The sequence below is a fragment of the Stegodyphus dumicola genome, chromosome 9, assembly GCF_044657685.1.
Source record: "Stegodyphus dumicola isolate Sdum_Otavi_A_Nest chromosome 9, ASM4465768v1".
NCBI lineage: Eukaryota > Metazoa > Arthropoda > Arachnida > Araneae > Eresidae > Stegodyphus > Stegodyphus dumicola.
Window position 1 is genome coordinate 46777109 of NC_140776.1, and position 19175 is coordinate 46796283.

The 19175-nt window shown below is 32.6% G+C and overlaps 1 protein-coding gene across 1 annotated transcript in view; it reads right to left on the reverse strand.

Annotated features, from left to right (window-relative positions):
- Nucleotides 1–19175, reverse strand: part of LOC118191098 (sodium/potassium/calcium exchanger 4-like) — a 412974-nt gene that overhangs the window by 160612 nt on the left and 233187 nt on the right. Inside the window, exon 3 of the mRNA XM_085823409.1 lies at nt 12905–13056. Coding sequence (XP_085679535.1) covers nt 12905–13056 — 152 coding nt within the window. The remainder of the gene's footprint in view (nt 1–12904; nt 13057–19175) is intronic.

Genomic DNA, 19175 nt, shown 5'->3' on the forward strand with positions numbered 1-19175 from the left:
ACTTGTCGTGCAGGATTTTCATAGGACATGTGATAGTGCGTTCTCCTACCGGTTGTATCAGTGTCCCATTCTTCTTGACAGAAAGCAGAAGAAGACCTGAGGAAGTAGTTGACAATAGTGCAATTTTCTACTGTAGTACAAAACATACTTAACACTACAAATATTACAGGAAACGCCATATGGAGGATTATAAGTGCAGTTACTCCAAAAGAGCCGGTGATAGGGACATCATGGACGATAATGTGGGAATTAATCTTTCCAATATTGACAACGTTAAATCTCTTCACCTTGATAAAACGTCGTCTCTCTTATGTAACTCTGATTTAGAATATACCATTTAGTTATTTGAAAAGCATGACCAATAATTACAGCATAACTATCGGAATAACTAAGCTACTCCTTAAATATCTGCTTTCGAGCTAAACTATGTTTCAGTTGTCCATTTATCATTGTTAATATTGTTAATTACATTCGGTAAAAAGAGTCACCGAGAACTACAATAAGATCCGTTTCGTACGTCATACGCCATTTTTACCCGTCAGTGTTTAGATAAATATATCATTTCCTTTTTCCTATCATAGTTCCTTTTACAAAGTTAAAAAAAAAAGTAACAGAATCTTCAAATTTACCGTTCGGTCAAAAATACGAGTATTCTGTGGTAAGAAATAACCAAGATAAAAATTTTATTTACAAACGATAAACTACCTAATAAACTAGATAGGCATTTATTTTATTCCTGCTTTCTATTGCTGAATAAATTATGAATTCTCTCATATTCCAAAACACAGGATAAATACATATATACATATCGCGTTTAATATTCAGCTCAGAAATTAAGAAACGTTTTCTCAGTCTTACTTGCGTTATAAATATTATACTAAAACGTCTTGTGTATATAAGGTTCAGGAAAAAGTTTCATTAATTAATAATTAAATATTTAATAGTTCCATTTCAAAAGCACAAAATTCGACATTTTATTGTTTTGCTCGTTTTTTTAATTTATTTATTATATTTCTTTGGCTTATTATAACACAAAGGAATAAAATCAGCCCAAATTAAATTAAAGTTCCATACGTTATTTAACTATTCATTAAACTATTCGTATTTTATATCTAATTATGCAAAACTATTCTCCCTTTGATCAAATTTCTCTCTTGAAAGCAAAGGAAAATATATTTCTTTTTAGATTCCGACTACTGCAACCGTTAGATTGCAATTTCCGATTTTCATTTTTAATTAGAATTCTATTTCTCAAAGAAAGCCTTTTACTTTTTATTATTATGAGGGATATTTCAGGATATTAATTATTGCATTAAATCTCTAATTTATGAATTATTTTAGGGAAATAACTATCTGCTTTTCCAAATTATCCATTAAATATTTAAAAACTAGGAATATTAAAGATCTATGTGTCTCACATTTATTTATTGAATTACTACAAAACATATAAAATTTAATTACAGACAGGAAAATGTAAGAATACATAATAGATATATTCTATTATGTACCGATTAATATTAATTGAGTGATAATAATTTTTGTACTCAGCAATAGGAAATTCAGATGAGAAAAAATATGAATTAATCATAAGGGGAGTAACCAATTTCTTACTAATACGGGATTGAAATAAAACACATTTAAACCATTAAACAACATTAGCTTTACACTTTCAAACAGCTTTCTTATTACTTCTGTTTTATTGTGCCTTTTTCTGACACAATAAAAACTCGTTCAAGTAGTTAACCGAACTTTAGTATTCAAAGAAAAAAATTACTTAAAAGAACATATTCTCCCTATCGAATTTATCCCTTAATTCACTTTCACCAAAGTTCGCATTTTTTATGATCGTAATTACGAGGAAAACATTTGCGTTGTGTTTATATTTATACCGGTACCGAGCAAGTGAATGATCAAGTTACATTAATACAAATAGTACATAAAGCATTTTCTTATTAAACCTCATTTATTCACCTTAGGGCCTAAAGAAAAGTGCATTTTCTTTAAAAAAATCTGGAATACACCTAAATATTACATAATCATTATTTTCAGTATCTCATCTGATAATTAATTACCTCCATCTCAATTTGCTTTATATCTTTATAAAATTCATTAAAGATATGCCAATAAATAAAAAAAATTTACACATATTGAAAAGTTCACTATTATTCATACAAAGGCAGGGGTACACCAAAAGTTACTATTGTTTTATCGACATACGTAACATTATACTTTAGACATTACCTCTTCAATAAAAATTTCAATTCCAAAAAAATAATCTATTGGCCGATATTTCAATTAAAGACAAAACTCTAAGTTATTTCATTATTTTAGACTTCAAGAAAGATCAGCGAAGGGAAATTCAAGCTGATAATATCATTCAGACCCTTTTTCTATTTTAACATTAGATTATTAAGCTTTACATTACTCTGGTTTTCGCACTAATTAAGATAATTCAAGAAACACTTTATAGTCTACGTGCGAGAAAAGGAAGAAGGAAATTTTTGACTTCTAGGTGCGCTGTCGTTAATAGTTGCTCGACCAGGGACGGAACAGCATCACAGAAAAGGCAAAAAAGATGCCTGATAGTCCATGGATACCACATTCTTCATATTGACGTATTTCTCCTTAATGTCAGCGCTCAAGTTCCACGATCGAAGGTTTTGAGGAGTAACTCCAATCGCCCCCACGATGAAGGAAGATATAAAAAATCCACAGCACGAACTAATCTCTCCATCTCTAGCGAAGTATGGCTCCCACGTAGCAGCACGGATCCATCTGACGAGAATCTGGAAGCGATTACATGACTCAGCAGCTGGCAGCAATATGTGAACATTTCAGTGAAGGTAAAGCCTCTCCTTAGTTAATGAAGATCTCTAGTCTCGAGGTAGTAAAAAAAAACAGTGGACGATGTTCCAGAGTAACGACATTACTTAGCCGCTTGTCGCAAGGTACGAAAATTTCACAACACCCAGTTGACAACCACTTCATAGTAAAATGAAGACTGGATTTCAGGTGGCATTAAACGAAAATGAGTACTTAGCACGAGCTCAACTACATGCTTACTCAGCAAATTAATGTATGAGTGTCTATGTCATCTATTTTTCTTCACGAGAGCACTTAAGGATAATTCTCTTTGTCAGATCCATCCTAATACCTCCTAACTCCATCAAGTCTGCCATCATCGAAAAGTGACTCGCACTTTGCAAGTTCCTCCAAGATCATGGAAAATCCCAGATTTTGGAGCTTCGCATTTTCTAGCTTCGCACCCTTAAGGACTAAATTTCCATCTTTTCGCCAATTCAACCAAAAGCAACTTTTTACGTAAACGCAGCCAGTCAAAACCAGTAGCCAACAGTGGACGCCTTTCGCCAAGACCTATTTCGCGTATCCTCATATTAACCCTTGATCTTCTCTTCACGTACACCAGCCCCCCTTGCAAGCTAAAAAGGATAATGCAAAAACCTTCTAGAAGTTTCTACTTGCATCTCGTACTTCGAAAACGGAATGACGCGCCAAAATTTCGCTTCGCTAGCTTTCCTGATTCTTTTACATGCAGATTATTTTCTTATTTTCACGAATTTTACAATTGAATTTAACGAACAAAAATAGCATTGAAGCATTGGTTTCCCGGTCAATAACTCAGTGAAAACATTATTAGTAAAATAAAGTATTACCCCAAATAATTATAATTTCTCTATATGAATATAATTACGCTTATACTTTTCTTAACAGAAAATTTCAGACATTTTTCTACGTAAACGTTCTGTCAAGAAAAAAAATAAAAATTTTCTAAAAAAGATCTTTCAACAACTCTAGATATAATACCTTTGAAACTCTGCTCAAAATTATCATTCCAAGCCTTTTTAGAAGACTATTTATTTTGGCAATATCACAAATTATCATTCCAAGCCTTTTTAGAAGACTATTTATTTTGGCAATTTTTGTACCAAAGGCAGACACATAACAGCTATAGATATATATTGAATTTTAGGATTAAACTGCTGAAGTTTACTTTTGCGCAAACTATTTATTTTGCGATTACATAAATCTCAAACAATTATTCAACAGACTGTCAGGCTCTTAGCTTAATTTTTATAGGAAATTTAAAAGAATTTATTTTTGCTTAACTCTTTTGATGGTCTTCAAGAACAATTTAATTAAATTTACTTTGAGGTCTTTAATAAAAATTAGTAACATTAGCCTTGCAATTAGTTTTGCATTTCTCAACATGCAGTGGCAACTCCTTGTAGATGTTATTTTGGCTTTTTTTTTTTTTTTTTTTTTTTTTTTTTTTAGTTATGGCAAAGCACTCGAAGACTGTTTGACTAAGCGGGAATGTCTTGCAGAGAACTTTCTAAAAGAAACTGACGAGTATGCACGTTACGCATGGAAAAAACAAGAAAACATCCATGCAGCCAGCTCGTTCGTCGGGATTCGAACCCCGGAAAGAATTAGCTGTGTTCGGCGACTTCCCCTCTCGACAGCTGGTGGACCATAGATCTTTTAGTATTGAATAAAAATCTGAAAAATTTGAAATTCCTTTTAAATATGGAAATTTTATTTTCAATGTTAAGTTAATTAAGCTAATTTTTGTTTTCATATTTACTACAATGTCTTACTCAAGTCCAGATTTAAAATATTATAGAATATGAATACCACATTAATGGTATGGAGATTTGGATATAGTCAGACATCCATTGGCTACATTTCCCTAACAGAAATCTGCGGCATTATGTGAATGGTTACTTGCATCACAGAAATCTGCGACATCATCGAAAAATAGAAATAGAGCTGTGTATTCTATCTTGAATGACAGGTTCAGTTGATCCGAATAATGAGCTATCGATTAGCTGCAAACATTTTCATACTTGAGGATGTAGAAGAAATGGACATCAGTTTTGTTAAAATTTCACATTGTATGAAATATCAACCTCCAAGAATTGCAAACTTTTATAAAGGAAGCAAAGAAAAATGATTCTGTAAATTTACCAAAATTCAAAATGATCTAATTACAAAGCTATGATTTACTTAATTACAAAGATCTAATTGCAAAGCATCAAGATAGTTTCTTTGAGATCGAAATATTTGTCTACTTTCCTTTTAGAAACAATGACTTATGTTACTGAGTATCAGATAATGTCATTTTAAATTAACATTTAAAAGAATGTCTCCAAAGATTTTTTACATCTAAAAAATTAGCCTAAAGACTTTACTATTTCACAATGGATATATCTACTGATACTTCCACTAGTATAATCTCACCAATTCATGAAAATATTAAGACATTCTTGCTGGAAATCTATTCGGAGCACAATCGTATTCTTCAGAAATTACGTATTTGTTTCTGTGATTGTTATATGTAAGTTTCATAAAATATCTTTGCTTTCTTTGCAAGAAAGAGGAAATATTGTCAGTATTCTAACACGTTCAGAGAATGATGAATGTATCATTTATCTGGTTCAGAAAGATTCGAATTTGACTTGAAAATATTTCTTACGTGTATTACTACAGATGGAGTTGTTTTAAGTGAATATAAAACAAAAGAATTTACAGTCAGACATATCAAATTTGTAAGCTTCACGTTAAACTTATTAAATCGCGCAGGAAAACATGCCTGAAAAGCATTTAAATGTAACGCGCAAAACATTATTGGAAATCCCAATTAAAGGACCATCAAAATTTAGGGTAGTTTCTGTCAGTGAAATTTTATAATTAATCTTTAAGCTCGCTCATTGTCCTGTTTTCCGTTCATTCCTATCACAAATAGTTGCTCAAATCAGATTGATTACACAAATTTAAGCTATGCTCAAGCGCGTTAAATACAGCCTTTCTTAACTGTAACTGATGTTGTAGTACAAATGCAGAAAATTTGATATATTGCCGAATAAAGTTGCTTGAAAGTGTTTTTATCAAAGTTTTCTATACTGAAGGTAGATTATACTAACATCTAACTGTGAATGTAAATTAAGAATACATGATTTTTCATGCGAAGCATACATTAATATCGTAGTATAGTAGAAAGGCAGTTAGCCTATTTGTAAAATTATGGCATTGACAGCGAAACATTACCTTACAATATTTTGATATCGAGTCTTATTTCCTGATCAAGGCTATAAATCGTCAAAACATATAAAATAGCTAACACTGGCCATTATAGTTCAGAAAAGAGACCAAATGAAAGTTTAACGATGATTTATAATATGCTATGTTCTTTAATATCATAACATTATTTAACGACTAATAAAATATTATAACTCTTTTTTAGTTTATGAGGATAAATATCGCTACAGGCCAATAAAATTCATCCACATTCTTTCATGTATATGAAAAAAGTGCAAATAACCAAAGGGTCTTAATTCCAGATTTAATTCCAGGGCCTTTACTAACATTTTTGTTTTGGTTTAATGTTTTGTCCGTATTCTAAATTCTGAAATATAGTATTAAAAACAAAGCTTTGAAAATTCCAACTGAAAGATATTTCTTTGTTTGTTAAGATAAACATTGCGAGATTTTCTCAAGCACAAACAAAAATAAAATTATATTTAAAAAAAGAAACAAATCTCTGAAGATGTGCACAACATTTGTTTTCGAGCGAAGTCAAAATAAATATTTTCGCTTAAATATGATACAGGAAATTTTTCACGATTACAATACGTCCTTTACTTCTTACAAGGAAGTAAAAAGGCCTGCGTCATGCAAGTCGGATTTAAACTTTCTGCATTATACAAAGCTAATAAATTTCATTTATGTAACTAATTCCTGTAATTTGTAGATGGAAGAAAGTAAGTACAATAAGTTTAGGACTATAAGTACGAGTAATTTAAATATGAACAGGCTGCATGAAACCAACAAAGAAATTATATGATATTTTATGGCATATATTTTTGGATTAATGCACAAGCTCTTTCTTCAACATTAGTAAGCGTATATCATAAAATTTATTCCTTGAATGGCATTTAAATTTTACAGACCGCAATAAAAACCTCTAACACAAATAAAGCAGTCTTTTCAGCTTTCATATTTCCACTTTCTAAAACGCTTTTCACAATTGGATGGAGGGAATAAAATAACGCTGCGTTAAAATAGCTTTAGGAGATGGTACGCTTTCAATAGCTTGTCCCTTCACCTCTACTATTGCACAGAGTTCTAATCCTCATACATTCATTCCCTCATCACCTTGAGGACAAACATGACAGCGACATATGCTTTAAATATTAGGAGAGTTTCCGAGTGCTTGACAGATGTAAAATTCGATTTGCCATGCATTAATCCTTAAAGATTTGTTGGGCTTAAATATAGACCATCATTTCCCAACTTTCCATTTTCTGAGACATTTCTATCTAAACAATGAATGAGGTGAGATAGAATTCTCTGCTTATTAAATATGTGACGGCCAGAACAAATTAAGTCGCTGAATCTCTTTGTGTGTCCTTTGGCCTCGAGTTATGGTTTGTTGTTGAATCGTAACTAATGCGAAATATAATTTCTGTTTAAATTTCTGACATTTCATAGTTTACAATGCAAAGTCCACTAACGTATATTTGCAATGAAAATGCAAGTTAGCTTGGTAGCATATTGTTCGCAGTAATGCATGTAATTTTGAGGAATTGGGTCGTGTCATATTTGCGAGGATCTTTTATTTGCCTGCTCTGCTTACATTTAAGGCACTACAGGCAAAGATATCGATTAGCAATCATTCAGTCGAATCATTAGCTTCATTTCAGTCGTTCCCGGAGGCTCAACACGCTCTCTCGACGTTGCACTAACCGCGATATACTACGAGACTCCTGCGGTGCACTCGACGACCCACTCGGCACTCGCTGCCCGGCTGTCAACTCGACCCACTCCGCAGGAACTGACTCGCTAGACGAGACACACACTCGATGAGGGACATACACTAACGGACTGCGAACCAGCAGGGTTTATATAGCTTTCGGCTTGTGTTCGAGAACTAAACCGGTAAGAACTCGTTCCAGAAGGTTCTCCATCAGTCCATGGTATATCGCTGAATTGTCGCCAAATATAGCCAAATGGGCGATTTCTCGCCAAATATAGCAACTTTGTCTTCCCTAGCCATTTTATGGCAACCCTAACACTGCTTTGCGAGAAAGCCCTCTTACCGCGCCTGTACATTTCGTAACAATGTATATTCAGTTGGTTTCAAAGTTAACAGTTATCATACATCAATTGCCTATAATAAGATTTATGAGTTCTTTTAATTTTTTTAAAAAGTTATATTGAAAATTCGTATTCAGACTTAATGTTATTAGTCACCCATAAAAGAATATTCGTTTTTCTTTCAATCAAAACGGGATTTTCTGAACAGGCGATAAATTAGCTCTATCAACTAAATGCAGGTTTTAGAAATTCATGAAAAAATACATTTACAAAAGTTAAACATCCGACCCATTCTCGAAATCATCACTTCGATAATTTTATATACGCTAGTAGAAAGAAAGCATCACAGTCACCAGAGATGAAACTGAGCTTGAAATCGCGGAAAGTACTTAATTATTGTCTTTTTTGCTTGAAATACAATAGTGTTCCAAAACAAATTACAAATTTATACTGTAATATATACAAAACAAATTACAAATATATACAAAACAAATTACAAATTTATACCACCATGAACAATTTACAAAGAAATGCAAAGAATAGTCAAACCTAATGAAGAAAATTTGATAAATGGCTTTTGTTTGCCAACTGTTTGACGCTTTCTTCCAGCTAGGTGTTGCGGTCTCTGCAGAAGTAAAACTTTCGTTGAGGAAGTTTTCTCCAGATGCGTAACATATTTCAACATTGTCTCCAAGGATTTCTGTCCTTCGGTGTGAGAATTATATAGCCGCTTTCTGCTATCACTGCTTCATTTTGATTACTTTCTGTATCGTCCTCCTTTAGCACCATAGTAATGATTTCTTCGTTTGTCATTTAATATTCCTCATCTTGAGAAAGTCATTCCTCCGCTGTTGCTCCACTGTTCCACCACATCCAGACACGTTTGGTAGTATATTCAATGTCTTTCTGATGAACCTTCTCAAACTGGTACTTTCTTGTGCTTCTTCTTCCTGTTCCTCTCGTTCATCTAATAAAACTTTCGAAGATTTTGCATGTTTTGATGAGCTGACACTTTCCCACGATCAAACTACGTAATAGGTAACTTCCTTTAAATTCAAACTTCGCACATTCTCGATTATATCTTTCCCTTGATTTATAGAATCATTTAAATTGACAAAAGATTCTTGCGATAATTTCCTTTTAAAATCTCCAGAACGCATTGATCCAATGGGCCGGCAAACTGCCGCGACATTTGGAGGTAAAAACATGCCTTTATTTCTATGTACTAAATTGTTTTTCATTCAGGTGAGAAGAAGCTTTATTCAAAAGCAATAGTGGTTTTCTTGGAAAATTATTTTCCATCAAAACTTTATCAGTCTGTGATACAAAGTCACGTTCTATGAAAATTTTTGAACCCATCCAAACACTTTTCTGGTCAAAATATTTGATTGGAAGAGGAGTTTTGGAATATTCTTGAATCTATCAGACTTTTTTGATTTTCCTGTCTTAGTAATTTTAAGGTTTACTGGGCATTACTATAAGCAAGAATCATGACACATTCTTTGCTTTGCTTATAGCCAAATGTCTCATTTTCAGACTTAGTTACGAGTGCTTTCTGTAAGCAGTATTTTGTAATTTCTCAATGAAATAGCTTTATAGCAATTAAAAATTTGGTCTCCAATGCTTTTCTTGGCGAAGAACTTGCGAAACTTATCTCTGAAGCTTTCCACCGACTCATCATTTGGTGAACGTTTTTCTCCACATACGATTAGCTGCCATTTGCTGAAACTTTTTCTCCATATGCAGTTACCTGCTTATACCATATTTTTCCACCTATCGCACGACGCTCATTAGCTATAAAGTCAGGGTCACCTCAGCGAATTCCTTTTGGAATTTCAAGGCTTTTCCCTACAAGATTAGTGCAGCTATTAGACACCCTTACCTCTATGTTCAGTAAACCAAAGAAACAAAGCTTCAGTAATGCTTTCGTACTTACATTTTTTAAATTGTTTTTCTTCGTTTTACATCCTTAGATGTCACTAACAAAAACACCACTTTCCTTTATATCTGCACTGATGCTGAAGACCTTTCACTATCTAAAAATTACACTTTTAGTCCAAAGAGACTTCGTCCCTGAAGGACTATTGTTTTCGTTTTGCGATTTTGCGTCGAATCACTCTGATTGTCCGTTTCACTAATTAAACTGTTGTCACCAAATGTTATCGTTTTGTATTATATTTGAAGGAATTAAATAATGAAGAATCTGCATAAATGTATGTATGTTTCTCGCATTGTGATAAAACAACGGTATGTAGAGCCATCAAATTTTGAATGACGTAATCCCACTGCGAATATGGCCATCTGGAAACCGAAATTTGAAATTGATTTCATTATTGATTTCATACTTTGTAAAACTTCAAGGAATTTTTGATTAACGAAGGATTTCAAAGCGAGCAATGACAACGTTGTACAGAAAAACAATTTTATCTCCAGCGCGTGAGACTGTGTATCGGAATTTCTAAAGATATGCTCAATTTAAAATTATTTTGCGATATTGCTCTTGAACTGAATTTTATGGTTTAAGTGCGAACAACATGATATTTAATAAATAAAGGTAACTCTTAAAATGTTAAAAAAACACCCCTTTGGACATAATTTAAAATCTAAAACCTTTCAGATTTTCTTTCCATTTTAATGCGGCTGTATGAAAGCAATGTATCGCCAAGGCCGGAAATAAAATACTTTTTTTAATAATAAAATTCCTTTTAACGTTATATAAACTTTATATATTTTAAATTTATATAAAATTCCTTTTAACTTATTATATTCTTTATTTTATTATTCCCAAAACTTCACGTTAGGTCGCTTTAATTTTTCTTGTTACTTATGATACGAAACATCAAAGCCATATTTGGAGGGATTTAAAGGATGCGTAATAACTGTAAATATCTATATATCTATATCTATATATCTATATATATATATAAATGGTCCCTCTATCTCTGTACTAACCAATAAAAATCTGTATTCTAGTCCTATTACACGCCAAATAGACGAAGACTTTTTATTGTTATTACATCTTCCCTTTCATTTTTTTACTCCTCTTTAAATACAAACTACATTTAACTTCAAATTATTCAAATTCAATACTACTCAGTATGAAAATACACAATTTTTCTCTTCTTTTCCCATTCCACTTATTATCTAGTCCATTAGTTTTTTTAAAATTAATCTTACAAAACAATTCTTTCCAAATTGCTAAACTACTTTAATTTAATTCATTTTTTCCCATTTTAAACTATTTCTCTTATTAAATTTTATATTTTATTTCCGTTATTAAATTTGTAGAGTCATTAGGTTTAGTGGAATAGCCCGAAAGATGAAAAATGAGCAAATGCCTTCTCCGGGAATCGAACCACGGACCTCTGAAATACCGGCCGAGCGTACAGAACCACTACACCACGAAGGCACGCTAGGGAAGGGGGGAGAAATACCTTATAAATTAAAAAACTTTAATTACTGCAATTATACTCTCCACCATTTTCACTTTTGAAGGCAACGTTTACCCAACTCAACTGAGTTTTTTTTTTTTTTTTTTTTTTTTTTTTTTATTTTTTTTATTTCATTTCACTTTTATAAAACTACAATCGAACAACTCAATTTGTCCCAATACATCTAATTTCTTAAAACTCTCCTATTAAAAAAAATTTTAGCGCCTGTAAAGGAAACTAATTCTACAAGCCTATCATTTCCTTTTTGCTATTCCAATCATTTTATTATCTACTCTATCTTAGCATTGAAATTACTGGAAAAGACATAAAACGCCTACAAATTTAACAGCCTGTTTTCTTGAAATCAGATGAAAGTAAATCAGACTACCATTTGAATAATCATTTTACTTTCCTAGACTGCTTATATTTTACTAATTGCATTGTTTGATTACTTTATTATATTTAATAGAAAACATATTTTTTTCTTTTAGGTGAAATTAGATTATAAGGATTCCAGGCGAAGGCCGTTGCATATTTTTCATCTTTCCTGCTTCCAATTGACCTAATGTCTCTACAGTGGCGCCCGAACTAAAAGGGTTGTGGATGATGATTCTCTACACCCAGAATTTGGCGACTAGGTCCCCTAAAACCCTAATAGCCCTTTAAAAAGGGGAGTATATAAGGTATGTCTCCCGCTTTCCTAGCGTGTCTTCGTGGTGTAGTGGTTCTGCAAGCTGTTTCGGTATTCCAGAGGTCCGTGGTTCGATTCCCGGCGAAGGCGGTTGCATATTTTTCATCTTTCCTGCTTCCAATTAACCTAATGTCTCTACAAGATTACTTGAATAACAAAAATTACACAAGGGCTATCTGCTTAACGGAAGATTTGCCTTCTTGAAGGACTTTCTGCACGATATCCCGAATTTATGTTACACATACGGGGGAAAAAACGGAAATACATATGCAACAGGTTGATCGGTATTTAAAATACTAGTATTTAGGGATTTTTAACAATTTATCCACTGGTGGCCATTTTTCCTTTTAAAGGACAATGGCGGTCTGCTTTTATATGATATGTGGTGTTTTCTTTGAAATTATATGTGGATTCTCATATTTGTTCTAGTCTTTGGGTAGCAGATTACTGGAAATAGTGTTTTTTTTATAAACTTACTGCAACATATACTTTTTGGTTTGTGTGTCATTTACTTTCTTAAACTGACATTTTAATATTCAATTTTTAGACAACGAGAGTGTACACATCACAAAATTTAAATAGCATAGAAATAGATTTAATAAAAAATTTGTTATAACAATAAAAGTTTTTCTCGGATAATCAGCCAAAAAATACTTTGCTTTACCGAACAGCATTCTTCTAGAGATGCTACAAAATAGTCATCACAGACTACGGCGACAGCATAGAACATGTACACGATGACTGCAATATGTATGATGACAGCTCCATGAGCTCTTTGTTCGTGAGTAAACAGATCCGGAGGGAATTCGTGATATGCTGAAACAGAAAAATCCAAATGTAAGAGTAAAGCATAGTATAAAAGTGAATATTACAAAAATATGAAAATTTGAATTCAATTATTTGTAAATTAATAAACAGTGAAAACATTTTTCTCATGCGTGTAAATCAGAATGTAAAAGTGTTCCGTGGAAATTTTCCCTTGATTTCGCAACTGTTTTGTAATGATTTTGAACTTTTCGTTATATTATTTTATAATACTTCTGATTAGGAGTTTTTAAATGAAACAGCTAATAACTATATATTAAATTGACGAAAAGAATTATAAATTTCACATGAACACTTTTAAATTCTTATTGCGTGCCATTTAGATGACTTTCTTTACGCATCTAGAAATTAAACAGAGGTATATTAATTTTACTAATAGTTATTTTAATTTGTTAGCTTTTCCTGTTCCTTCTGTTTTCTTCCGCCTTTTCCTCGCCAGAATGTAAATTAGTTAGAATGGCCTACAAAGTATATAAATTGAAGTAACGAAAAGGTTAGTCAAAGGATGGTTTAGTTATTAAGAGCGCACCAGCTTTGAACTTTGAATCTCGGCTTCGCATTCTTGCTACCGAAATCTCTGCTTCATCGTTGTAGCTTTTTGAATCAACCTCAGAAATTTCTAGATTAAATCGAATTGAGTAGTCTTCCACTATAATTTACCTTTCAATTTAGTTGTTACATTTTCTTTTAAGTTCCTCACCACAATTGGTTGGTGACTGTGTAAACACGTAAATCTTAACCTATTGCGTTCAATAAAATAGTCTACACACTTCCCATGAGACTTGGTGAAAGGTCACAGCATAGACTTTAAAGTAGATCTAATTACAGTGTAAGTTAGCAAAGAAGACTTAATCTTACAACGTCACATAAATATTGTTTATTTGACTTGAAATTAGCGAATATATGAATAATTTATTTGAACTCAACGTGAGTGAAAGAACACACACATTTCATTTGAAATAAACAAATGAACATAAGCCAATGTTTGCAAATAATAGAAAATATATAAAATATTAGATTAATACGTAAAAGAAAATAAATTTGTAGAATCCTCTGGCCTTTTGTAAGAACGAATTCTGAAAATTCAGCTGTTCTTTTGCGGAAGTGAACACGAGACCTTCCATTTGACAGATATATTAACCACATGACTTCTTATAATTTACTTACGATGTATCACTTCCAAACTATACACACACATATGCGATGAGCGACTGAGTGACTGAAGTAGTCAATGTGTTGAGGAATGACATCACATTTTAGTTCAGGCGCTGTTTTAGAATCCTTATATTTTTATGACAAAGAATTCTGAAAATTAAACTGTGCTCTTGGAGGGATCGATCCTGTGGTTTTCATATCGCCAGATAGATTTCTTGACTCTAACGACTCATAGGAAGCATATAAATATGTAATTCTTCACAAATGGATATAGAGAACTATACCACCATGGTTCTTAGGATGCAGGGGTTTCATGAGACCTAATAAGTATTACATGGGTTTCCATTGGATAAATAAATAGAGAAACGCTATCTTAAAGCAATTATCTCAGAGAAAATGTTTTATTTCATTCAATGTATAAGCATTATTATTATTATAAAATTTTCGAGAATTATCAATTACAAATCATTCTCTTTCTATTTTTTGGGCCGTACAGAAAACACTGGCCTTGAAAATTCTGAATAAAGTCTTGAAGGCTCCAATTAAACATTTTGAAATTTTGCCAATCAGAGCAAAAAATGTAAGCGCAGTGCTATCAAATATTCTTTCGACAACTTGCTGTTGTCAAGAGACTTTCCAAACTATTATTTGTTAAAAAATAAACTTTTGTGAGTGCAGCAGAAAACGAAAAAGAGAGGAAAAAATTCTAAATTTGCTGCGGCGTAAGAAACTAAAAATTCGCCAAACCTTCACGGTCTGGGTTTTATATCCAAGATTTCGAGAAAATTTCTTGATTGAGAATTCCTATTTAACATCTTGGCGGAGGTATGTCTACTAAAGACGACCAATGTCACAAGTAGCCAATACGTAATTTACTAAACATTATACTATATGCTTTTAAATTGAAATCTATATTTATAACCTAATCAGATACTGGAAGCGTATTCAGAAGTATTATTTTACATCACAATTACCATTTCTCGAATATGTGCCGAGTGTGCTACCGTAACACCGCGAAGGCATACTAAAAGAAGAGGGAAAATACCTTATAATTAGGATGAAAATTATTTAAATATGAAAAAAATTCAAGAAGTGTTATATAAATTAAAAAAATAATAGGCAAGTTTTGAAATTTGTAAATTTATTTTACTTCGTGATAAAAAAAAAGTATTCGTGATACCACAGAACTCCAAAATTGCGGAACGTTTTCGGTGAAATTCGTGTCTCAGTAAAGTCTAATTATAAGTTATAATGAAAGAGCTTAATTAAAGCAATGGCTTTACTAATATATATTATGACGTAACTTTATTTGCTCGTAAATGCTCCTTTTTTAACGGTTTAGTTGCATGTAGTTAGGGGAATGTTTTAATATACAGCGTTTCTAAGCTTTGAGGAGATGCTTTTCCATCCTAATTTCACGCTTCAAGCGAAGTGCTAGAGGGTTGGGATGGATGGGAAACACGATTTAGTCCAGTTGACAGAATTTCTGCATCGGTAAGCGGTTACCTTCATCGATCCCAGGAAGCGAAGTTCCTGGAAGATCCCAGGAAGCACTAAGAGTTCTTACTTCTCTCACTCCCTGTACAAGTAAGGAACGAAAAATTCACATCAGTGATATAAGAGAACTGAGCTCATGAAAGACGGTTCTGTATACGTCTTTGAAGTATTCGGGTCCGCTCAATTAGAGATATATAGTTAAAACTGAATTACGTTGTAAAATATGAACAGGTACCAAGATTCCTGGGTGAAATGAGAAATTCACATGATCCTTAGAATTTCAATGACATTTAATAGTTACATAATGCAGCATGTATACCTAACATTTCAAACAATTTTAAGAAGTTTTTCTGCTTATGTATCATACGTAAAGTACAGTAGCACATCCAAATGCACTTTTATAACCTTATTTTTAAAGACTGCAGTGTAATTAACTAACTGATCGCAGAAATCAAAAACTGCATGAAACAATAACTGGTTAAAGTCTACTACACGCAGCAAAAAAATCCATATCGCATCGGCTTATCTCTGGTCTAAAGTTACACGAAAGAAAATATGTTCAGCATTCTCTCAGCCCAGAACAGATGACTTCATCGGAACTCTGATCAAGGAATATATCAAACTAACGTCTACCGCTAGCGCTACGAGCGAAACGGCGTTGAGTTACCTAGTTTTAGCTGAAAGTCGAATTACAGTTTAACACTTTCTAAATTGAGGCAGAGGCTGCTATCAAAATAATAAATCAAAGATCAATTGCCACGTGAAATAAACTCATAAGACAATAAGCACGAACTTTCTAACAACGGGTTCCCTCTCATAAAAATTAAACAACTCTTCAGGAAAAAATAAGGAAGAAGAGAAGCTTCCGATATTTTTCTTCCAGGTTTGGTGCCCAGATAAGAATTCAAATCAGATAAGAGAGACGATTCAATATCCAGGCAAAGTTAATACTTCTAAACATGGCCATTCTGCTTTATCGACGGGCAGAAAATCTCGTGGCTTGTTTTAGATCATAATATGTCGGGCATCGCCAAAGCAGATATAATAATTCGCTGAGATATTTACAGTGTTAGCATTATAAATTTATTCGAACTTACTAACTCCCCCAAAAAATAAAAAGTTAAACAAACTTTTAGCAGATACAAATCAAACAACTTGGTATCTTTTAAAGATGTCCCTTGTACCCCGAATTCAGTTCAAGAAATCTTAAGAACGCTTCAGCTATTCTTAGCAAAAAACGCCAAGAGCTTCCTAATACAGTAGAGCATGTACCGTGAAAATCTCTTTGGGCATGCGGCGGAGGATCTCAGTTCAGTTCCTGTAAGAGATTTGCTAAGTATTCGGGAAAATACAATCTTCTTAATAAATTCTTGGAAATTACTTAAAAGTGCAAGAAGGCTAAATTGAATCTTCAAAAACCAAAACTGTGCACTTACATTAGTGAAAATCACAGAAAAAGAAGAGCAAAATTAAATTTTTACTCCCCTGCATGAGGATGCATTGCCTAACATCACGCGATACACCTTTCCCCGTTTTCCGATGATTGATGGCTTTACTTTTGCCAGGACTATGCTTGATTCTCAGACCGTTTCATGGATTTCAGAGCAGAAATTGCCTCTGCTTTTATTTATTCTTTTCTATTCATCAGATCTCTCCTAAGAAGCTCAATTCAAAAATTTTGCATTCAGGTCTCAACGTGGGCTTAGCTGAAATAATTGGATTTAAGATAAATATCTGAATGTGAGTATCAACGAATGTGTTCTGACTTTAATTTTTGCTGTTATTGGGCTTGGCATTACTTCGTAGATTTGGCGAATGATCTTCTGCGAGATTTCTTGAAAAACCCTCTCCTACTGTTAAGTTAGGACGGCGACATTCCGAGATTTCGGGAGATACCTGCTTATTATATCCCAAATGCCTTCTAACGGATAGATATGTGGTTATCTAGCTGGCCAGTAAAATATTTGACAAAGGCAAATCATTATGTGGTCGCATCATCGAGCTGAAAGTTAATCTCAGGAGGCTTTGAAAAAGAACAGCATATGTCAGGGTGCAGAATACCGACGATGTACTACAATGTAGTCGCTATACTACATTGCTGCAATACTACAGTACCATCGATGTACTACAGTGTACTACAGTACTACAATGATAGTCGCTGTACTACAGTGTACTAAATAAGAAATGGTATTATATGTATTTTTCATGTCTCTGTAAAGCTGATGAACCAAAACTGCACTACATATGAAAAGTCATTCATCACCTGACTGGATAAAATCTTTAAAAGTTGGGAGATTAAATAGAAATATTGTAATGCAGTGTTTTACGTTATTCAGTCAAAAGCCTTTATTCCAATCACTTTATACTGCACGACGATATCACAGGATACCGGCCAATACGAATACAGCAGTTTCTGGTCTGAAACTTTGCGTATCTACTGAACCAACCTGCTGAGATTTGTCACCTTGTGATTATTTCATTTCTCAAAGCTATATCTGCGGTCAGACAAAAATTTATTTTGATAATGATGAGATTCAAAACAACTACTTTCTTTTATCCGTACCAAACGCATATCTTAATGTTGTCTTTCCTCTTATACACATGTTAGTACTGTCATCACAGGAAGATCGATTTCGAACTGATTTTTGTTAAATATATGTCTACAAAATATTCGAAAATGTCTTTCTAAAAATATATCAGTATTAAGTTCCATGATTTTCAATTTTAAAAAGTACAATCCTGTATTTAATACACAATACACATACTCTGCACATATAAAAAATGGGACTGTTTTATATCTCCCGTTCTACTATCTATTGACGAAATTTAACGTCCATTTTTCATACCTCAAAAGCGCGACCGAGGATATATATATTAGATTTATACATAGGACCGAGGATATATATTAGATTTGTACACATTATTCTAATATAGATATTTTGACACAAAATCGAACTTTTTCTGAAATGGAATACCAATGTATTTCTCTATTTCGATTCTACGATTGAAATTACGCCAAAATGCCACGTTTTATTAATATCACACAAGTAGTCTTTAAAATATTAACTCAATTAAGTTAAATAATTAAAATATTAAATCACTTAAACTTTTAGCTCCTCTATGTTAATTGAACTGCTTACATGTTTATTAATATATCTTCTTTTATCTTGAATCAAAACAAAATTCGCAGATATTTTTTGATTTATTCTTAAATTTTATATATTTTGGCAATTTTTTATGAACTTTTCAAAAAAATATTTCTATTATAACTTGTAAAATTTTTGCCATCACCTTAAAGTTGATGTATTTCTAGGCATACCTGCAAAACGTTAGAGTTCTTTTATTCAAAAATTCCGAAGATATATGTAAATTTACATACTGGCGCATTTTGAAATTGGGCACATTTGTTACAAGCGATAATAACGTCAAATTTGGGTTACGCTCATTGTTAAAATTAT